Raw genomic sequence first — 22935 nt, 5'->3', positions numbered from 1 at the left:
CAAAATCCAGATACACCACATCTTCGGGCCTTCCTTTATCTAGATGGCAACTCACCTCCTCATAGAAGGTTAGTAGATTGGTTTGGCAAGAACGATTCTTCGTGAATCCATGCTGATTACGGCTAATGATACCGTTCTTATTACTAAAATCTTGTATATAGTCCCTTATCATCCCCTCCAAGAGTTTACATACTATTGATGTTAGGCTAACTGGTCTGTAATTCCCAGGGATGTATTTTGGGCCCTTTTTAAATATTGGTGCTACATTGGCTTTTCTCCAATCAGCTGGTACCATTCCAGTCAGTAGACTGTCTGTAAAAATTAGCAACAACGGTCTGGCAACCACTTGACTGAGTTCCCTAAGTACCCTCGGATGCAAGCCATCTGGTCCTGGTGATTTATTAATGCTAAGTTTCTCAAGTTTAATTTTAATTCTGTCCTCTGTTAACCATGGAGGTGCTTCCTGTGTTGTGTCATGAAGATAAACACTGCAGTTTTGGTTACTGAAGCCCCTCGATTCGTGAAGACTGAGAAGAATAAATTCAATACCTATGCCATCTCCCCATCCTTTGTAACCAGATGTCCTTCCTCATTCTTTATGGGGCCAATATGGTCTGTCCTCCCTTTTTTACTGTTTACATACTTAAAGAATTTCTTGGGATTTTTTTTTTGCTCTCCTCTGTTATGTGTCTTTCATGTTCTATCTTAGCCATCCTAATTGCACCCTTACATTTCTTGTTGCATTCTTTATAAAGTCTGAATGCTGATGATGATCCTTCAACCTTGTATTTTTTGAAGGCCTTCTCCTTTGCTTTTATATGCATTTTTACATTGGAGTTAAGCCATCCAGGGCTTTTGTTTGCTCTTTTAAATTTATTACCCAATGGGATACATTGGCTAATGCCCTTATTTAATATGCTCTTAAAGCAAACCCATCTCTCCTCTGTATTCTTTGTTCCTAATATTTTATCCCAATTTATGCCTTTTAGCAAGGTTTGTAGTTTAGGGAAGTTGGCTCTTTTGAAATTCAGTGTCTTTGTATTCCCCTTATGTTTCCTATTTGTGTGATTTATACGGAAACTAATTGACCTGTGATCGCTGTTACCTAAATTGCCCTGTATTTCCACATCCGTGATCAGATCTGTATTGTTGGTAATCAGTAGATCCAGTAATGTTTTATTTCTAGTTGGTGTGTCTACCATCTGACCCATAAAACTGTCCTGCAAGACATTAAGGAACTGGCGAGCCTTAAATGAATGCGCGATTCCCTCCACCTCCGTGGTACATGCATTACTTTTGAAAAATGTGCTGCACCCAATTGCATAGTACTGTGGTACCATGCATTCTAGTGCCTGCTAATGTACTAGTGTAGGGTATCTGCGTATAGGGTGCCATTATCAATGTATCGGCACCCACAGCAGATCACAATGGTAGTGTATTTGAATGTGTTTCAGGAAACACGCACAGAACGCAGCTTTCACTGTGTTCTGGTGTGAACTGGCCCCAAGATCAAGCTGCATATGTTTGCAGTATTTAGTTGTTCAGTGCTGAAGTAAAAAAATAAGATTGTGCAGGGAAAATTTTAAATGATCATATGATGACTTCACATATCAGGAAATGCAGTCATCACATTTTTTTATTTTTTTTTTATTTATAAAGTCTGCTTGTTATCAGAGCACAAAATGATCAGAAAGGGAGATCCTAAAGCCTCACATATACAGTGCCTTGAAAAGGTATTCATACCCCTTGAAATTTTCCACATTGTGTTATATTACAACCAAAAATGTAAATGTATTTTATTGAGATTTTATGTGATAGATCAACACAAAGCGGCACATAATTGTGAAGTGGAAGGAAAATGATAAATGGTTTTCAAATTTTTTTTACAAATAAATATCTGGAAAGTGTGGCGTGCATTTGTATTCATCTCCCCTGAATCAATACTTTGTAGAACCGCCTTTCGCTGCAATTACAGCTGCAAGTCTTTTTGGGTATGTCTCTACCAGCTTTATAGAGCTAACAAGCTCTGTCAGATTGAATGGAGAACATCTGAACAGCAATTTTCAAGTCTTGCCACAGATTCTCAATTGGGTTTAGGTCTGGACTTTGACTAAGCCATTCCAACACATGAAAATGCTTTGATCTAAACCATTCCATTGTAGCTCTGGCTGTATGTTTAGGGTTGTCGTTCTGCTGGAAGGTGAACCTCCACCCCAGTCTCAAGTCTTTTGCAGACTAACAGGTTTTCTTCTAAGATTGCCCTGTATTTAGCTCAATCCATCTTCCCATCAACTCTGACCATCTTCCCTGTCCCTGCTAAAGAAAACCATCCTCACAACATGATGCTGCCACCACGTTTCACGATGGGGATGGTGTGTTCAGGGTGATGTGCAGTGTTATGCCCCATACACACGATCAGAAATTACGCTAGCAAAAGTCTGATGTGAGCTTTTGGTCGGAAATTCCGACCGTGTGTATGCTCCATCAGACTTTTGCTGGCAGAATCTCCGCCAACAAAAGATTGAGAGCAGGATCTCTATTTTTCCGTCGGAAAAAGTTCCTATCAGAAATTCCGTTTGTCTGTATGCAATTCTGACACGCAAAAAAAACACGCATGCTCAGATACATCGCTTCGTATGGAACTTCTCTTTTCTAGTGCCATCGTACATGTTGTACGTCACCGCGTTCTTGACGGTTGAAAGTTCAGAGAACTTTTGTGCGACTGCGTGTATGTAAGCCAAGCTTGAGCGGAATTCCTTCGGAGAAACCATCCAAGGTCTTTCCGACGAAAATTCTGATCGTGTGTACAGGGCATTAGTTTTCCAACACACATAGCATTTTGCTTTTAGGCCAAAAAGTTAAATTTTGGTCTCATCTGACCAGAGCATCTTCTTCCACTTGTTTGCTGTGTCCTCTACATGGCTTCTCGCAAACTGCAAATGGGACTTCTTATGGCTTTCTTTCAACAATGGCTTTCTTCTTGCTACTCTTCCATAAAGGCCAGATTTGTGGAATGCACGACTAATAGTTGTCCTGTGGACACATTCTCCCACCTGAGCTGTGGAACTCTGCAGCTCCTCCAGAGTTACCATGGGCCTCTTGGCTGCTACTTTGATTAACGCTCTCTTTGCCTGGCCTGTCAATTTAGGTGGACGGCCATGTCTTGGTAGGTTTGCAGTTGTACCATACTCTTTCCATTTTCAGATGATGGATTGAACAGTGCTCCGTGAGCTGTTCAAAGCTTGGGGTATTATTTTATAACCTAACTCAGCTTTAAACTTCTCCACAACTTTATTCCTGACCTGTCTGGTGTGTTCATTGGCCTTCATGATGCCGTTTGTTCACTAAGGTTCTCTAACAAACCTCTGAGGGCTTCACATAACAGCTGTATTTATACTGAAGTTAAAGTACACAAAGATGGACTCTATTTACTAATTAGGTGACTTCTGAAGGCAATTGTTTCCACTAGATTTTAGTTAGGGGTATCAAAGTAAAGGGGGTGAATACAAATGCACGCTACACTTTTAAGATATTTGTAAAAAATGTTGAAAACCATTTATAATTTTCCCTCCACTTCACAATTTTGTGCCGCTTTGTGTTTGTCTATCACATAAAATCCCAATAAAAGACATTTACATTTTTGGTTGTAATATGACACAATGTGGAAAATTTCAAGGAGTATGAATACTTTTTCAAGGCACTGTATGTTGGTTGTCAGCAGAATAGGGACTCATTCCCACTGATACTGTCAAACCTGCGTTTACAGGGCATTTCGAAAACACATTTAAATGCATGTAATGTTTTTTTAATGCTGCCTTTCACACTATGCATTTACTTGCATATACAGTAGGTGCAGCCAGTTTAGCTGCTTTTAGAGAAAAGAGAAAGCAGTGCATCCAGGATCCCAGTAGACACTCTAAATGTGGCTAAATGCATTTAAACACATATAAACTTGCTTTAAAATAGGAACAGCTAAACGCTGAAAAAAGGATCTTGAAAGCATAAAAATCATTTATAATTCCCAGCTGACCCTGCATTTAGATTGCTAAATGTAATGCCCTGTACACACGATCGGACATTGATCGGACATTCCGACAACAAAATCCATGGATTCTTTCCGACGGATGTTGGCTCAAACTTGTTTTGCATACACACAGTCGCACAAAGTTGTAGAAAAATCTGATCGTTCTTAACGCGGTGACGTAAAACACGTACGTTGGGACTATAAACAAGGCAGTAGCCAATAGCTTTCGTCTCTTAATTTATTCTGAGCACGCATGGCACTTTGTGTGTCGGAATTGTCCACACACGGTCGGAATTTACGCGAACAAATTTTGTTGTCGGAAACTTTTATAGCCTGCTCTCAAACTTTGTGTGTCGGAAATTCCGATGGAAAAAGTCCAATGGAGCCCACACACGGTTGGAATTTCTGACAACAAGCTCCGATCGCACATATTCTGTCGGAAAGTCCGACCGTGTGTACAGGGCATAAGAGTGTTAGTGTGAATGTGGCCTAAGTCTAATATGGCCTCATCTGTCACTTAACTGACCCATATATAGGGTTGCCACCTGTACTCTGTCAGCCCCCCTCCCTCTGTCAGCCCCCTTCCTCTCTGTCAGTCCCCCCTCATCTGTCAGCCCCCCTCCTCTCTGTCAGCCCCCCTCCTCTCTGTCAGCCCCCCTTCCTCTCTGTCAGCCCCCCTCCTCTCTGTCAGCCCCCCTCCTCTCTGTCAGCCCCCCTCCTCTGTCAGCCCCCCCCTCTTCTCTCTGTCAGCCTCCCTCCTCTCTGTCAGCCTCCCTCTTCACAATTCAGCTGAGTACCTGTTACAGTTCATCTGAGTACCCGAGTACCTGTCACAGTCCATATGAGTACCCGAGTACCTGTCACGGTCCATCTGAGTACCCAAGTACATGTCACAGTCCATATGAGTACCCGAGTACCTGTCACAGTCCACATGAGTACCCGAGTACCTGTCACAGTCCATATGAGTACCCGAGTACCTGTCACAGTCCATATAAGTACCCGAGTACCTGTCACAGTCCATATGTTGGAATGAAATGAGATGTGTAGTTTATGCTCCTAGAACGCCTGAAGGTACTACTTCAATGTTGGGCCTCTGTATGTGGCCAAGCTGTGTAAAAGTCTCACACATGTGGTATCACCATACTCGGGAAGAGTAGCATAATGTTTCTTGGGGTGTAATTTTTGCTACATACATGCTATGTGTTAGAAATATCTTATAAATTGACAACTTTGTGTTAAAAAAATGCATTTTCATTTTTTTTCCCACATTTTCCAAAAACTTCTGGAAAAAAATGAACCGTTCAAAAGACTCATTATGCCGCATAGATTATTCGTTTGGGGTGTTTGCTTTGCAAAATGGGGTCATTTTGTGGGCAATTCCATTGTCCTGGTGCTCCAGGGCCTTTAAAAGTGTAATAGGTGGTTGAGAAATGAGATGTGTCATGTATGCTTGTAGAACACCTGAAGGCGTTACTTCAATGTTGGGCCTCTGTATGTGGCCAGGCTGTGTAGAAGTCTCACACATGTGGTATCGCCATACTAGGGAAGAGTAGCAGAATGTATTTTGGGGTGTAATTTGTTGTATGCATATGCTGTGTGTGAGCAATAACCTGATAATTTGACAATTTTGTAAAAAAAAAAAAAAAAAATCTTCATTTTGCAAAGAACTGTGGGAAAAATTACAGCTTAAAAAAACTCACCATGCTACTTACTTAATACCTTGGAATGTCTACTTTCTAAAAAGGGGTCTTTGGGGGGTATTTGTACTTTCCTTACTTGTTAGGGTCTCAAGAAATGAGATTCACCTGATGTACTAAAGGCCTGATTAGATGTGATCAATTTTCAGTGATTGGCACCATAGTTTGTAGATTCTATAACTTTCACAAAGACCAAATAATATACACTAATTTGGGTTATTTTTACCAAAGATATGTAGCAGTAGAAATGTTGTCCAAAATTTATGAAGAAAAATTAATAATTAGCAAAATTTTATGACAGAAACAAAGAAAAAGGAATTTTTTTCACAAAATTTACGGTCTTTTTATTAATAGCACAAAAAATAAAAAAACCCACTAGTGATTAAATACCACCAGAAGAAAGCTCTATTTGTGTGAAAAAAAGGACGCAAGTTTCATATGGGTACAGTGTTGCATGACTGAGTAATTATCATTCAAACTGTGAGAGCTCTGAAAGCTGAAAATTGGTCTGGGCAGGAAGGGGGTGTAAGTGCACTGTATTGAGGTGGTTAAACTTTGCTGCACAATATTTAGACAAGCCTGTGAATTACTGGGAGAATATAGTCTGGTCAGATGAGACCAAAATTGAACTCTTTGGATGCCATAATACTCACCATGTTTGGAGGTCAAATGGCACTGCACATCACCATAAAAACACCATACCAACAGGGAAGTTTGGGGGTGGGAACATCATGGTGTGGGGCTGTATTTTAGCATACGGTACCGGCAAACTTTATGTCATTGAAGGAAGGATGAATGGAAAAATGTACCTAGACATTCATGATAAAAATCTGCTGCCATCTACCAGGATGATGAAGATGAAATGAGGGTGGATATTTCAGCAAGACAATGATCCCAAACAAAAAGCCAAGGAAACTCTCAATTGGTTTCAAAGAAATAAAAAAAAGCTGCTATTATGGGCCAGCTACTCATCTGACTTGAATCCAAAAGAAAATCTATGAAAAAGAACTAAAGATCAGAGTTCATAGAAGGGGCCCACAGAACCTTCAAGATTTGAAGACTGTTATGCCCCATACACACGATCGGACATTGATCGGACATTCCGACAACAAAATCCATGGATTTTTTCCGACGGATGTTGGCTCAAACTTGTCTTGCATACACACGGTCACACAAAGTTGTCGGAAAATCCGATCGTTCCAAATGCAGTGACGTAAAACACGTACGCTGGGACTATAAACGAGGCAGTAGCCAATAGCTTTCGTCTCTTCATTTATTCTGAGCATGCGTGGCACTTTGTGCGTTGGATTTGTGTACACACGATCGGAATTTCCGACAACGGATTTTGTTGTCGGAAAATTTTATAGCAAGCTCTCAAACTTTGTGTGTCGGAAATTCCGATGGAAAATGTGTGATGGAGCCCACACACGGTCGGAATTTTCCGACCGTGTGTACAGGGCATTAGTGTGGAAGAATGGGCCAAAGTCACACCTGAGCATTGCATGCAACTCTTTTCTCTATACAGGAGGCATCTTGAAGCTATCATTACCAACAAAGGATTTTATACGAAGTATTAAATACATTTCAGTTAGTGTTTTCAATACTTTTTTCCTGTGTCATTCCATTTGTTACACATAACTTAATTTCTGAACTTATTTGTTTTGGTTCATTTGTATGTATGGGTTGCAAGGGGTTATTACCGGCATGTGGTGAAAATGTCATATTAATAGCACCTTTAGAAATATATTTACCTAGAAAAATGGTGACGTGTTCAATGCCTATACTTAAACCAGGATTGCTTTTATTGAACAGATATGTGGTACAATTATAGCAAAGGAAAGCCATGACAAAACATATTAGCATAATAAAATTTTACCGTACAGAGGATTTCAATAGCTATATATATATATACAGTATATATATATATACAGATCTATATAGATCTATATATATATATCTATATCTATATAGATATATAAGGCCAGTATGGCGGCCCAAATTTATGGGAGCAACCAGGAGGGTATTCAAGAAGCTCACTTGCCCATGTTCTTTGTCTGTTCCAGTGCAAGATACTACACATCACTAGGCTGACTCTTCCCAGCTCACCTCATGTTCGTGAGTCTGTGCAATCGATCACAAGTGCGTTGCAGCTTCTCCATTTGTGGTCTTAGTCGGCGGTTCCCATTCACTGTTGCAGATAGGATTCAAACCTCTGTGTATCATGCGCAATCTTGCGGTTCGTTGTGCTTCCTATCCCGCATCCTTTTCGTTAAAAACCTGCCTCCGAGTTGTTGTCAACATCATTTGGCACAGGCATAGTACGTTCGTAGGTTCCTTCTGCCTTGTTTGTCATTCCATCCACAAACATATGATTTATTTGTAGATCCAACCCTCCAAGCCGCTGTCGGTCATTGTCCGATATCACTCGACATAGGCTTCACTGGTTATAGGATTCACTGTCCATGGGGTTGCCGTCTCATCCATTTGGAGATGAGCATGTATTGTTTGTACGGGTTCTGTGGCTGATTGAGGTTGTAATTAGACCCACCTGGTGCCTTGTCTGCACTTTGATTAGCCCGGGGGGCTGGGTGGTTGGTATGTGTTCGGTTTCAGAGTAAGGGGTGGCATACACTCTACAACCAATTCATAACAGATTCATGTAATATTCCTTACTACCGATTTGTATCGGATTAATCTCATACCTTTTACAACTGATTTGTATCAGAGTCATTTCTCTTTACAACCGATTCGTATCAGATAAATTGCATACTTTCTACCGTTGCCATTCGTTGTATCCCCCATGCCGTGTATTCTAGTTCCCACAGTGGAACTTACAAATCGTTTGTACACGGTTCTTCTCTCATTCATTTACCAAACCAAAGTTAATTTGTGTGTATCATGCACCGCGCCACACCACACTCTTCGGATGTGTTGCACACTTGCTTCAGTCCGATGCCAGTCGCACGGCCATTGTCGCAGGTAGGATTCATTACCATCTTTTGTCATCTCAATTTGTGGCCACTCACGGTGCCACCCGTACCATGTGTTTGGTTCCCACAGTGGAACTTGTGAATCATTGGTACACACTTCTTCTCTCGTCCATTTTACTACACCAAACTTTGTTGTTTTGCCTTATGCACGGCACCAAGCCACACCTTACTAATGCATTGCACTCCCGCTACAGTCCGATGCAAACTCACTCGCACGGCTCACTGTCGCAGGTAAGATTTGTTACCACATTGTTATGCCATATCAATTTGTTACCATTCATTGTCTCCCATGTCATTTGTCAGTACCCCCTATGGAACTTACAAATCGAATGGACGTTCTCCTTATCACATATACTGCCTGCTTAGGGGTATGGTTAAGCCTCCGAACAGCAAGTTGTTTCTATCTTTCTCTTTTGTTTCCTCAACGGCTACCTTTATGTCACAAACCACTGAGAGTCTCAGTAACCCGACTGTCATTTGAGACCCTTGTAGCTACACTATATCATCTTAGCAACCTAACACCCGTTGAGACCCTTGCAGCCATGCAAAAACCGTCTCAGCAGCCTGACACTCTTGTTGAGACCTTTGCAAATGCAATATCGCCTCAGCAACCTCACACTCAGCGTGACCCTCGCTACCATGCAATGTCATCCCAGCAACCTGACACTCTTTTGAGACCCTTGCAAACACAATATTGTCTCTGCAAACCCGACACCCATTGAGACCCTTGCAGTCATGCAATATCGTCTCAGCAGCCTGATACTCATTTGAGACCCTTGCAAAATGCAATATCATCCAGCAACCTCACACTCGTCAAGACCTTTGCGACCATGCAATCTTGTCCCAGCAACCTAACACACGTTGAGACCCTTGCAGCCATGCAAAATCACCTCAGCAGTCTGACACTCTTGTTGACTCCTCCCTATTGAGCCATCCCTCTGGCGGTGGCACGGTATTAAGTGGGGGGAGTCTTATTACTTTGCCACCGAGCTGACATTTGGGTCCAAAAGCAGCCCATGGCTGTTCGACGTCTTCGCTCAGGCCCTCACATGGATTCTGTCCCACTGTCAGACGGTCATCCACTACCTCGATGACTTCCTGTCCATCGAACAACTAGGCACACCCCTGGCAGATCTAGACAATTTGAGAATAGTGTTCAGCAACCTCAACGTCCCCATAGCCGAGTATAAAGTTGAGGCCCAACGCACTCTATCACCTTCCTAGGTGTTACCCTGGACACGCATGCCATACAGGCTAGCCTGCCTCCCGACAAACTAGCCCGTACCAGGACAGTTATCCACGACTTCACCCGGTCACAAGGGTGCACCAGGAGGCAGTTGCAATCCTTACTAGGGATGCTGAACTTCACAATGAGGATTATTCCTCAAGGACACTCCTTTATATCACGGCTTATAGTCTTTCTCACACCGGTGCAAGATCCAGACAAAGTTCTCAAACTAGGCCAAGCAGCAGTAGCAGACTTAGCTATCTGGGACAAATTCCTCACCAGCTGGAACGGCATTTCAATGTTCATCCCGGCAGTGTCAACCGAGTCACCACAGGTGGTCACCGATGTCGCAGCCTCCAAAGGCTTTGTGGCCATTTTCAGCCGCCACTTGTTGGCCGAACCTTGGCCCCCAGAAATTCTCCTAATCTCTGGTTTCACCCAGTCTTCATCACTCTTCCAGCTGTATCCCATAGTGCCAGCTGCCCAGGTCTGGGGCCACACTTGGACAGGACAGATGGTGCTCTTCACCACGGACAACCAGGTCACGGCCGACATCATGAATCAAGGTAGATCCAAGTCACTCCCCATCATGTCCTTCCTGCGTAAGTAAGCTTGTGCAGCTGTCACTCCGTCACCAGTTTAATATCTTCTGTAGACATAGTCCAGGAAATGCAATATTGCAGCTAAGGTGCTGTCCCGTTTCAACCTTACATTGTTTTTCCAGCAGGAGCCTGGAGCCGACCCAACGACTACTTCTGTCCCACCCTAGTCGTTGCTGACGATAGACTAAAATCTCACTTCGCCAACGCAACCCAGCTCATCAACCAATTCTTGGCATGCAACACACTGAAAGCCTATCGCACAGCTTGGAACACTTAGCGCAAGTTTTTGGCCTCTTGCCCCGGGGCAGTGATAGGTGACATTAGATTAGACACGTCCTAGCCTTCATATCATATTGCCACAAGCAGCTAGCCCTTTCTCACAATACCACCAGGCTATACCTAACCAGCGTCTAGCATTTTCTGTCCTTACAGGACCCCAGTAAACCATCAGTATTCTCGGCCCATGCAATCAAGTCACTCCTACGGGGCATACAGAAGCACTAGTAGGTAGTGGCAAACACCTCCCTATCACAAGTGCCATCTTCAGGGACATGTTTGAAATCCTTACACATTCTCCGTTTGGGGCTTTGCCAGTCTAGTCATGAAAGAGGCCATCTACTTGGCCTTCTACGATTTCCTAAGACCTAGTGAATTTGCCATCAACAGCTCCGGCAGTCAGACACTGCTCCGACACCACCTGACTCACTTTTGAACCATTACACCCTTCATCTTACAGCTGCATCCCAGCATGGAGTACCAGACCACGTAATCAAGAAATAGGCAGATGGAAGTCTGCTTGCTTTTCCACATACGTCCCAAATCCTCAGGCAGAAGCTGGCTCAATAACCACAAGAATCAATAGAGTTATTCCCTTATCTGAGTCTTTTGCCCCTTTTCTTGGCATACTGACCAGACCACCAAGGCACACTTCAGGTCTAGTTATGTTGCAAGTCTTGTTGCATGTTTATGTGATCCATATCTTTCTCGGTCATAGGGCCACAACCATAAATAAGAAGGCCAGTATGGTGGACTGAATTTATGGGAGGAGCCCGGAGGGTATTTAAGCAGCCCACTTGCCCATGCTCTTTGTCGGTTCCAGTGAGTGATATCCTCCCACCCTTCCCTTTTTCAGGGCACTTCTCAGCACATCCTTCTCCATAAACTACCCATTACTACATAGTTACATAGTTGGTGAGGTTGAAAAAAAAAAAACAAGTCCATCAAGTCCAACCTATGTGTGCGATTATATGTCAGTATTACATTGTATATCCCTGAATGTTGCGGTCGTTCAGGTGCTTATCTAATAGTTTTTTAAACTATCAATGCCCCCCGTTGAGACCAACGCCTGTGGAAGGGAATTCCACATCCTTGCCGCTCTTACAGTAAAGAATCCTCTACGCAGTTTAAGGTTAAACCTTTTTTCTTCTAATTTTAATGAGTGGCCACAAGTCTTGTTAAACTCCCTTCTGTGAAAAAGTTTTATCCCTATTGTGGGGTCACCAGTATGGTATTTGTATATTGAAATCATATCCCCTCTCAAGCGTCTCTTCTCCAGAGAGAATAAGTTCAGTGCTCGCAACTTTTCCTCATAACTAATATCCTCCAGACCCTTTATTAGCTTTGTTGCCCTTCTTTGTACTCGCTCCATTTCCAGGACATCCTTCCTGAGGACTGGTGCCCAAAACTGGACAGCATACTCTAGGTGTGGCTGGACCAGAGTCTTGTAGAGCGGGAGAATTATCGTTTTCTCTCTGGAGTTGATCCCCTTTTTAATGCATGAATATTCTGTTTGCTTTGCTAGCAACAGCTTGGCATTGCATGCCATTGCTGAGCCTATCATCTACTAGGACCCCTAGGTCCTTTTCCATCCTAGATTCCCCCAGAGGTTCTACCCCCCAGTGTATAGATTGCATTCATATTTTTGCCACCCAAATGCATTAATTTACATTTTTCTACATTGAACCTCATTTGCCATGTAGTTGCCCACCCCATTAATTTGTTCAGATCTTTTTGCAAGGTTTTCACATCCTGAGGAGAAGTTATTGCCCTGCTTAGCTTAGTATCATCCACAAATACAGAGATTGAACTGTTTACCCCATCCTCCAAGTCGTTTATGAACAAACTAAATAGGATTGGTCCCAGCACAGAACCCTGGGGGACCCCACTACCCACCCCTGACCATTCAGAGTACTCCCCCATTTATCACCACCCTCTGAACTCGCCCTTGTAGCCAGTTTTTAATCCATGTACTCACTCTATGGTCCATGCCAACGGACCTTATTTTGTACAGTAAACGTTTATGGAGAACTGTGTCAAATGCTTTTGCAAAATGCAGATTCACCACGCCTACAGGCCTTCCTTTATCTAAATGGCAACTCACCTCCTCATAGAAGGTTAGTAGATTGGTTTGGCAAGAACGATTCTTCATGAATCCATGCCGATTACTGCTAATGATACCGTTCTCATTACTAAAATCTCGTATATAGTCCCTTATCATCCCCTCCAGGAGTTTAAATACTATTGATGTTAGGCTAACTGGTCTGTAATTCCCAGGGATTTAATTTGGGCCCTTTTTAAATATTGGTGCTACATTGACTTTTCTCCAATCAGCTGGTATCATTCCAGTCAGAAGACTGTGAGCAAAAATTAGGAACAATGGTCTGGCAATTACTTGACAGAGTTCCCCAAGTACCCTCGGGTGCAAGCCATCTGGTCCCGGTGATTTATTAATGGTAAGTTTGATAAGCCCTCGGTACTTATCTTGGCATACCGACCAGACCACCAAGGCACACTTCAGGTCTATTTATATTGTAAGTCTTGCCGCGTTTATGTGATCCAGATCTGTCTCGGTCATAGGGCCAGGCCATAAATATATATATTTAAAAAAAAAAACATGGAGCTGAGCACACCTTTAGTTAAAACTAACATATCAAAACATCTAAGCTATATAGGAAGCTGAAGTTTCATGAAAAACAAGGACCAATGGGATAGCATTCAGGATGAAAAGGGCAAAGCCACATGTGTTGATTATGAAGAATGAAGCAATGTTCATTAACCACTTCAGCCCCGGAAGGTTTTACCCCTTCCTGACCAGAGCACTTTTTACAATTTGGCACTGCGTAATTGCGCAGTCATGCAATGCTGTACCCAAACAAAATTTGCATCCTTTTTTTCCCACAAATAGAGCTTTCTTTTGTTGCTATTTGATCACCTCTACGGTTTTTATTTTTTACGCTATACACAAAAAAGAGCAATAATTTTGAAAAAAAACCCCAATATTTTTTACTTTTTGCTGTAATAAATACCCCCAAAAATGTTTTTAAAAAACAAATTTCTTCATCAGTTTAGGCCAATACATATTCTTCTAAATATTTGCGCAAAATTTATAGCGTCTACAAACTATGGGACAGATTTATGGCATTTTTATTATTATTATTTTTTTTTACTAGTAATGGCGGTGATCTGCGATTTTTAGTGGTATTGCGACATTGCGGCGGACAGATTGGACACCTTTGACACATTTTTGGGACCACTGACATTTATACAGCGATCAGGGCTAAAAAAAAATGCACTGATTATTGTGTAAATGACACTGGTAGGGAAGGGGTTAACACTAGGGGGCGATCAAGGGGTTAAATGTGTGTTCTAACTGTATGGGGATAGGACTGAGTAGGAGAGGAGACATTTCGCTGTTCCTACTTACTAGGAACAAACAACATGTCTCCTCGCCTCTGACAGCACAAGGATTTGTGTTTACCCATGCTGGCGCTCATGCATGCGATCGCGCATGGCCGGCGGCGATCACAACCACCGGCCACGCGCATTTCGTCCCCGCCGTGCAGCAGGTGCATTTGCGCCCCTCCGGGGGCATGCTCGCACCCTCTGGTGGTTCTTAAAGGAACCCTGTACTCGTACGGGGTTCTCGCAGCTGTGCCATTGTGCCGCAGTATATCTATGCTTGTCGGTTGGGAACCGTTAATGCATCTATAGCATTTATGATGTGTTTTTGAAGGGTTTAAAAATGCTTGTTAAATGCCCATGAAAGTGTTGTTTTTCTAGGGGGATGTGTATAAAAGGGGGAAGTGATATAGAGGTAATTATCTGCTTTGAGGTATGTTTAGGTTGTGGTGTGATAGCAGACATTTTTGTGAATTCTCTGCCAGATGGATTCATATACTTTGATCTCTGATACTTGGCTTGGCCCGCTCAGCTTTGCCACTGCCAATAATGCTTAACGCCTCTACTCTTGCTTGGCAATGTCAGTATTGCTGGCTGGCTTGATGCTTCTGCCTGCACACAGAAGTAAATAGCGTTACCACACGGTTGCTCTGTATGAACAAAAAGTGGCTGGAGCTCCTCTGTTCTAGCTCTCTATTATTTCCCAGTGCATTCTGGGATATAGGAACCTCTACTGCCTCTTCCCCAGCCAACACTTTATAAATGCTTCACTAACACGCCACAAATGCTATAGATGTGGTTAAGGTGCAGTTATGGTGCATTTCCACTGAAAATAATGTAGGCAGCTGACAAGCGTCAATGGCTCATGAAAGTGTCATGCTGCTTAATTTTTAAAGCGACACAACATGACGCTAATGCTCCTATGTGTACTGCATTGTGTGGTGCCCATTGTAATATTCATGGCAGGCATCGAAGGATGGTTATGTGGCTTTAAAAATGTTGCTTAAACACAGGGTACTAGAGCACGTGTGAATGCAAAAAAACAAATTTGGATTTTTTATCATTTCAGCTGCATATATCTTAGGAACGGAGTGTTTTGAGAGTCAGTTTTTGCTTCAATTTGCTTATGCATTTTATTTTTATTCTGCATAGTTTGAAGAGCACATATGTACAACAAGCTTACTTTTACTCACTGGCTGATAGTGACCTTCTTTCATACCTGGGATGTGATCACTAATACAATAGCTACAGAGTATATCGTGTTTTCCTCCGATTGCATTTTATAAAAGATTTTTGCAACAAGGCTATATAAAATGCCCTATGTTCCTTAAGTTTCTTGCCACGGTTGAGAAGTCTCATACAATGTTACAAATGCTGCACTGTCTACACTAACCCAGTCAGAGAGGTCTGGAGCATGCCAAGCAGAAGGGAAAAGCATTAAGCGGTCTGTAGGTCATTATGTGCTGTTAGACTGCGGTGCTATTCCTGTTCTGACACCATGACAGGGGATTTCCTCATACTGTGTGACAGTATGCAAATTAGCCATGTGCAGTGTACCCTGTGAGGTACTCTGGCTTCATCCATATCACACATGCTAAGAAGCTTTCACTTTACCTCACCATAAAAATCAAGATGTTTTTATTAAACAAAAGGGTAGTGTCATAGTACCTTTGTTTAAGATGCTTTTTTTAATCCCCAAGATTGTTAATTCAGTGTACATTATGTATTTTATCCCCCTAAATGTTATTATTTGAAGTTAATCAACACAAGGTAAGGTAAACATTGTTCCTTAAGTACATCAGCCCTGATAGGGTTTATCATAGTAAAATGTAACTTTAAAAACTTTTTTTTTTTTTAGATTTTTTTAGCTAGCCAACATAGAAAAACAAGTTGGGGGAAAATACATTTACTTTACCACAGTTTATTTACTTTGCCTATTAATAGCATAGTTATTTTTAATATTCAGCCACCTAAAGCTGCACACAGATAAAACAAGGATAAGCTGCATGCAATGTTATATTTTGCTTTTTTGCTTTCAAGGATATTACAGGGGCACAACTAAAAAAATGTTTTATAGCAGACAGAACCAAACATAAAAGTTTATATACAGCTGAAACTTTTTCTTGAGTGCTAAATAGAATTATTAAACCTGAATATTAAAAATAACTATGCTATTAATAGGCAAAGTAAATAAACTGTGGTAAAGTAAATGTATTTTCCCCCAACTTGTTTTTCTATGTTGGCTAGCTATAAAAATCTAAAAAAAAAAAAAAAGTTTAAAGTTACATTTTACTATGATAAACCCTATCAGGGCTGATGTACTTAAAGTGGAGTTCCACCCACTTTTACAACTCTTCAGCATCCCTCACTAAACTATGCACTGTAAATGAATTGGATATTTTTAAATTTTTTTTCCCCAGCACCTACTGTATATCTGCTGTATTCATTTTTCACTTCCTCCTCCCTGGCCGTGGCCCATCGCATCATTTCCTGTTTGCAATGCCTTCTGGGAAGGGGCGGCAACTTCCTCTGACACTGCCGTTGCTATGGAAACCTGACCTGAAACCTATTACACTGCTTGTGCTGCACTGAGCATGTGCGAGATCCAGGAAGAAATACAGTCTGGCTTCAGATGCCCACACTTAAGATGGCCACGGCCTGCTGTAAGTTTATAAAATAATAAACTGCTATAAACCAACAAAACAGACCTTAGTTTACAGACTAACTTTACTAGAATACATTAAGCTTGTGTATTATAGGGGTATTTTTATTTAAAAAGTATAATTTCGGGCGGAACACCACTTTAAGGAACAATGTTTACCTTACCTTGTGTTCATTAACTTCAAATAATAACATTTAGGGGAATAAAATACATAATGTACACTGAATTAACAATCTTGGGGATTAAAAAAAGCATCTTAAACAAAGGTACTTACCAGGTTTTTATTGCTGTCTGTGACCCAGCTTGGGACATTCACTCTCTCTATTTGTCCCATTTACCATTGTCACTGGGACACAAAGAGATGGTAAATACAAAATGTTATAGCTGGCACCACCAGAACAGAAGAAGAGGGTGACATCTAAGGTGTCAATAGGGACCCCACCTGTTCCAGCGACAACTAAGAGAATTTATTTGTCTTTAGGACTGCAAGTGAAGGGAAATCTCCCCAAAGAAACACTTAAAGGAAAAAAAAAAAATGGGGAAAAAAATGGATAGCAGCTTTTAACAGTCTCTGTTCTATTCAGAAGCAAAGAAAAAAAAAAGGTTTAAGGTTTGTGTTAATGCACATTAACTGTACAAATGCTGTCAGTGCCTTCTGCATAAATATCTGCTTAGTTGGGAAAAAAATCATTGAATAAATGTGTGTGTTTATTCTCATAGGATTGCGTGTATTAAGACAATCAAAAGTTAATTAGACAGTCATACTGTGGATTTAAGCCAGGAAATGTTTTAGAGGTTCTCCTTGAGCTGCAAAGGAATTTTGAGCTGTCAGGAAATTTTGAACTTGAACAGAAGCCAGTGTAATTTCTCTAGCAGAAGGCATTTGACTATTATTAAGGTAATGCCTTATCAGTGCCAAAAAAGCTGCACAGAGCAATAACAGAACCAGGAGGGCTCAAACAGTCATTGCAGGTTGGCTAAAACATATGATTTCCTTACTCCCTCCTGATAGAAAGCAGTTTCCCCATTGCAATTAAAGCCAGTTCTTTTTTCACATTCTCTACCTTATGTTTTTTCTGTGGATTATTTATCTTCTTGAATAAAGTAGGTCTCTCAAAACCTCTACTGGTGAGTTCCTAAGTTTAGACAACTGCAACTGTGATAATGAGGGGCCCCACATTGCCATAGTTTTTTTTTTTTTGTTTAGAAATGAGCAGATGCACAAGAGAAGTGGATATTCAGTAAATGGGAATAAAATTTTTGTACCTGAAAGAGGAGGACAATTAAATGGGCAGAAACTCAGCCAGGGATTATGTTTGTGACACTGGGGGATATAAAAAAAATGGTGCATGAGGGTCCGGCATTTAGCTGCACATGGAGGGCACAGGCGCACCCATCGAGCCCAACTGTTGGCAGTCTGTCAAACGCTAACACTATGAGAGTCTGACAGCTGATGCAGTCAGATGGGGCTGGATGGTGCACCTAGTGGTTTATACATTAAAAGCCCTTTCACACTGGGGTGGGCGGGTGTCGATGGTAAAGTGGCGCTAAAAATAGCGCCACTTTACCGTCGTTTTAGCGGTGCTATTCGACTGCTAGCGGGACGGTTTTAACCCCCGCTAGCGGACGAAAAAGGGTTAGAACTGCCCGCAAAGTACCGCTGCCCCATTGTTTTCAATGGGTAGGGGCGCTTTAGGAGCGGTGTATACACCGCTCCTACAGCGCTGCAAAGATGCGGCTTGCAGGACTTTTTTAACATTCTGCAAGCGCACCACTCCAGTGTGAATAGCCCGAGAGACAGGATGCAGTCACTATTTTTAGCGATGTAGCGTCTGTAAAGCGTCTCAGTGTGAGAGGGGTCTTAGGGCAGTATGTAGTCAGGGACGTATGGTCGGGGCACAAAGCAGTTTGTAATTTTGCCATTAGTCCCTGGGTGCATACGGTCCCAACAGAAGTACTGCTGAGTGCACTGCCAGCCATGTCCTGCCGCAGCAGCTGGAACCTCATGCACCAAGGCTAAATGCCCAGTGTGCAGGAGTCCTATATTTTAATTTTTTGTTTAGCTAGATACAACTTTTAGTCTGTACAGTCTATTTAAATTTCAGAAACCAAAAGCTGCCCACTGCACAGCGGGAGTGCCGATGCTCGTGGCCGACGGTCGCGATGACCGCCGGCCACGAATGATCGTGAGCAGGAGCAGACAGAACAGTGATGAGTGTGTGTAAACACACACTTCCCTGTTCTGTTCTGACAGGAGTGACAGATTGTGTGTTCCTATTAGCTAGGAACCACAATCTGTCACTCCTGTAGTTAGTCCCCTCCCCCTTCAGTTAGAATCACCTCCCAGGGAACACAGTTAACCCCTTCACCGCCCTCTAGTATTAACCCCTTCACTGCCAGTGACATTTTTACAGTAAACAATTCAATTTTAATCGCACTGATCGCTGTATTAATGCTGATGGTTCCAAAAATGTGTCAAGATTGTCCGACGTGTCCCCCATAATGTCGCAGTCACGATAAAAATTGCAGATTGTCGCCATTACTAGTAAAAAAATAAAAAAAATAAAAATGCTATAAATCTATCCCCTATTTTATTGACGCTATAACTTTTGCACAAACCAATCAATATACGCTTATCACGATTTTTTTTTTTTTACCAAAAATATGAAGAAGAATACATATCAGTCTAAACTGAGGAAAAAAAATTTTTTTTTTATATATTTTTGGGGATATTTATTATAGCAAAAAGTAAAAAATAATGCATTTTTTCTTTCAAAATTGACGCTTTTTTTGTTTATAGCGCAAAAAATAAAAACCGCAGAGGCGATCAAATACCACCAAAAGAAAGCTCTATTTATGGGGAAAAAAGGACATCAATTTTGTGTGGGTACAGTGTCGCACGACCACGGAATTGTCAGTTAAAGCGACGCAGTGCCGAATCGCAAAAAGTGTTCTGGTCAGGAAGGGGGTAAATTCTTCTGGGGCTGAAGTGGTTAAAATACACTAAATACCAATTACACTGCAAATTTGCTATAAAATATTTAGAAAAACCTCATTAGACATTGTCTATTCTTCTGAGTACTGCAACACCTGTTTTGGCAGCTGATGGGTTGAAGGTGTAGGTGGCAAAAATTCTGTATAATAAAACTAATTTTGGCTCGGTTACCAAGCTTAATATAATGTTCAACAAACTGTATTCAACAAACTGTATACAGAGCAGGGTTCAGGAGTATAGTACAACATAGCGTACAATGTTCACAAGTATAATGAACAAAATAGCATAAACAGTGCATGGATTAGGAGTATAATGTAGAACATACTATAAAGATTGTAGAAGTCAGGAGTATCTTGTTCAACATAGTTAATGAAGTGCATGCAATGCAAGGGGTCATGAGTATAGCATACATTAGCATATATCGTGCAGGGGTGAGAGCAGGGTTCAGGAGTATAATGTACAACATAGCAAACGCAGTGAAGGGGTCAGAAGTATGACATACAACGTAGTGACAGTTCAGATGTCAGAAGTATAAATATAGTAATAGGTTAGTCTTGAAACCATATGATAAAATATTATTTAATATAACAGGTAAAATTCTTACCTTCCCCTTGTTGTTCTTTGTAAAATCTTCAGTCCAGAGAAGCAACAAGTTTTTCCTTCCAACATTTGGCAATATTTTTCTATATCTTTTATAGCAGTGTCCATTAACTGTACTTGAAGTTCACTAAATATCCCATAAGCATCTTGGATAAGAAGACTTAAACTGAAAAACAAAACAGAAAGCATATCATTGACCTGAAAAAAGATCAAATTCCATAGATCAGTCCAACTATTAGCAGAAAATGATCAATTAAGATGAGAGGGATTCATAAAAAGCAGAGGAATTCTAGGATATTTTTACATTTGGAAAAGTTATTATCGTATGGAGAATAACTTTTCCCATTCAAGTGATTATTTGCTGCTTAACCACTTAAGGACCGAGCCTCTTTCTGAGATAAGTTGTTTGCAAGTTAAAAACTGTTTTTTTTTTGCTAGAAAACTACTTAGAACCCCCAAACATTATACATTTTTTTTCTAACACCCTAGAGAATAAAATGGCGGTTGTTGCAATACTTTCTGTCACACCTTATTTGCGCAGCGGTCTTACAAGTGCACTTTTTTGGAAAAAATACACTTTTTTTAAATTAAAAAATAAGACAACAGTAAAGTTAGCCCAATTTTTGTTCTATATTGTGAAAGATAATGTTACGCCGAGTAAATTGATACCCAACATGTCACGCTTCAAAATTCTCCCCGTTTGTGGAATGGCAACAAACTTTTACCCTTAAAAATCTCCATAGGCGACGTTTAAAAAATTCTACAGGTTGCACGTTTTGAGTTACAGAGGAGGTCTAGGGCTAGAATTATTGCTCTTGCTCTACTGATCGCAGCGATACCTCACGTGTGGTTTGAACACCATTTTCATATGCGGGCCATACTCACGTATGCGTTTACTTCTGCATGCGAGCTCATCGGAACGGGGGGCGTTTACATTTTTTTTATTTAATTTTACCTTTTATTTTTTTATTTTTACACTGTTTAAAAAAAAAAAAAAAAAAAATTGTCACTTTTTTCCTATTACAAGGAATGTAAACTTCCCTTGAAATAGAAAAAAAGCATGACAGGAACTCTTGAATATGAGATCTGTAGTCAAAAAGACCTCAGATCTCATATTTACACTAAAATGCAATTAAAAAAAATAAATAAAATTGTCATTTAAAAAAATCATTAAAAAAATGGCCCTTTAAGCACTGTGGGCGGAAGTGACATTTTGACGTCGCTTCCACCCAGCAATTGTATGGAGACGGGTGGAGGCCATCTTCCCCTCACTCGTCTCCATACCTGACATTAGACAACACGCGATTGCCTATGCCACTGCCAACGGCTCCAGTAAGAGGCGGAGGGCACTGGATCACGGCAGGAGGGGCCCTCTCCCACCACCGATAAAAGTGATCTTGCGGCGAATCCCCCACAGAGACCACTTTTATCTTGTAGTAGACCACCCGCCGAAGAAGAGGATATACCGGGGTTATGGCAGCTAGCTGCTACCATAACAACTATATCCTCCTTCAAACAGCCGACGTAAAACTGCGGCGGGCTGTACGTAAGTGGTTAATAAATATGTGAAGCCTAAAAATAGCATACAAAATATACAACGGATATAAAAAGTCTACACACCCCTGTTAAAATGTCAGGTTTCTGTGATGTAAAAAAAATGAGACAAAGATAAATCATTTCGGAAATGTTTCCACCTTTAACGTGACCTTTAAACTGTACAACTCAATTGAAAAACAAACTGAAATCTTTTTTTGGGGGGGGGAGTAGAAAACAAAAGTAATGTGGTTGCATAAGTGTGCACACCCTCTTATAACTGGGTATGTAGCTGTGTTCAGAATTAAGCAAATCACATTTAAACTCATGTTAAATAGGAGTCAGCACACACCTGCCATCATGTAAAGTGCCTCTGATTAACCCCAAATAACGTATAGCTGTTCTAGTAGGGGTGGTGGTGTCTGTCTCTATGTGAGAAGTAATCTCAAAGTGAGTGTGAAAGAGGACCTAGTTGATTGGTGTGCATACTACAAAGGTTATCATTGGAGTTTGTTATAGACCTCCCAGTGTTAACGAGGAGGTGGAGACTCAGCTCCTTGCATAGATGGAAAGGGCTGCAAGGGCTGGGACAGTGATAAAAATAGGGGGTTTTAACTACCCAGAAACTGACTGTAGTAATGGCACTGCTGGGACACTTAAAGGGCAAAAATATATAAACCTATTACAAGACAATTTTATGGTCCAGTTTATTGAGGCCCCGACTAGGAATGACGCTCTTCTGGACCTGGTTATCTCAAACCATGCAGAGCTTATTACTAATATTCATATAAAAGAACATCTGGGTAGCAGTGATCATAACATGATTTCATTTAATGTTAGTTTTAAGCAACAAACACATAAGGGTAAGATAAAACCACTTACCTTTAAGGCTCGATTCACACCTATGCATGTTGCTTTTGAGCGTT

At 41.2% G+C, this 22935-nt stretch overlaps 1 protein-coding gene across 2 annotated transcripts in view; it reads right to left on the bottom strand.

Moving 5' to 3' along the window:
* Positions 1-22935, bottom strand: part of SPIDR (scaffold protein involved in DNA repair) — a 1065859-nt gene that overhangs the window by 136777 nt on the left and 906147 nt on the right. For both annotated transcript variants that reach the window (XM_073631564.1, XM_073631565.1), the window contains one exon: positions 20481-20642. In XM_073631564.1, the coding sequence (XP_073487665.1) occupies positions 20481-20642 (162 nt within the window). The remainder of the gene's footprint in view (positions 1-20480; positions 20643-22935) is intronic.

This window comes from Aquarana catesbeiana, linkage group LG05, assembly GCF_042186555.1.
Source record: "Aquarana catesbeiana isolate 2022-GZ linkage group LG05, ASM4218655v1, whole genome shotgun sequence".
NCBI lineage: Eukaryota > Metazoa > Chordata > Amphibia > Anura > Ranidae > Aquarana > Aquarana catesbeiana.
This window is presented reverse-complemented; position numbering and strand designations above follow the sequence as displayed.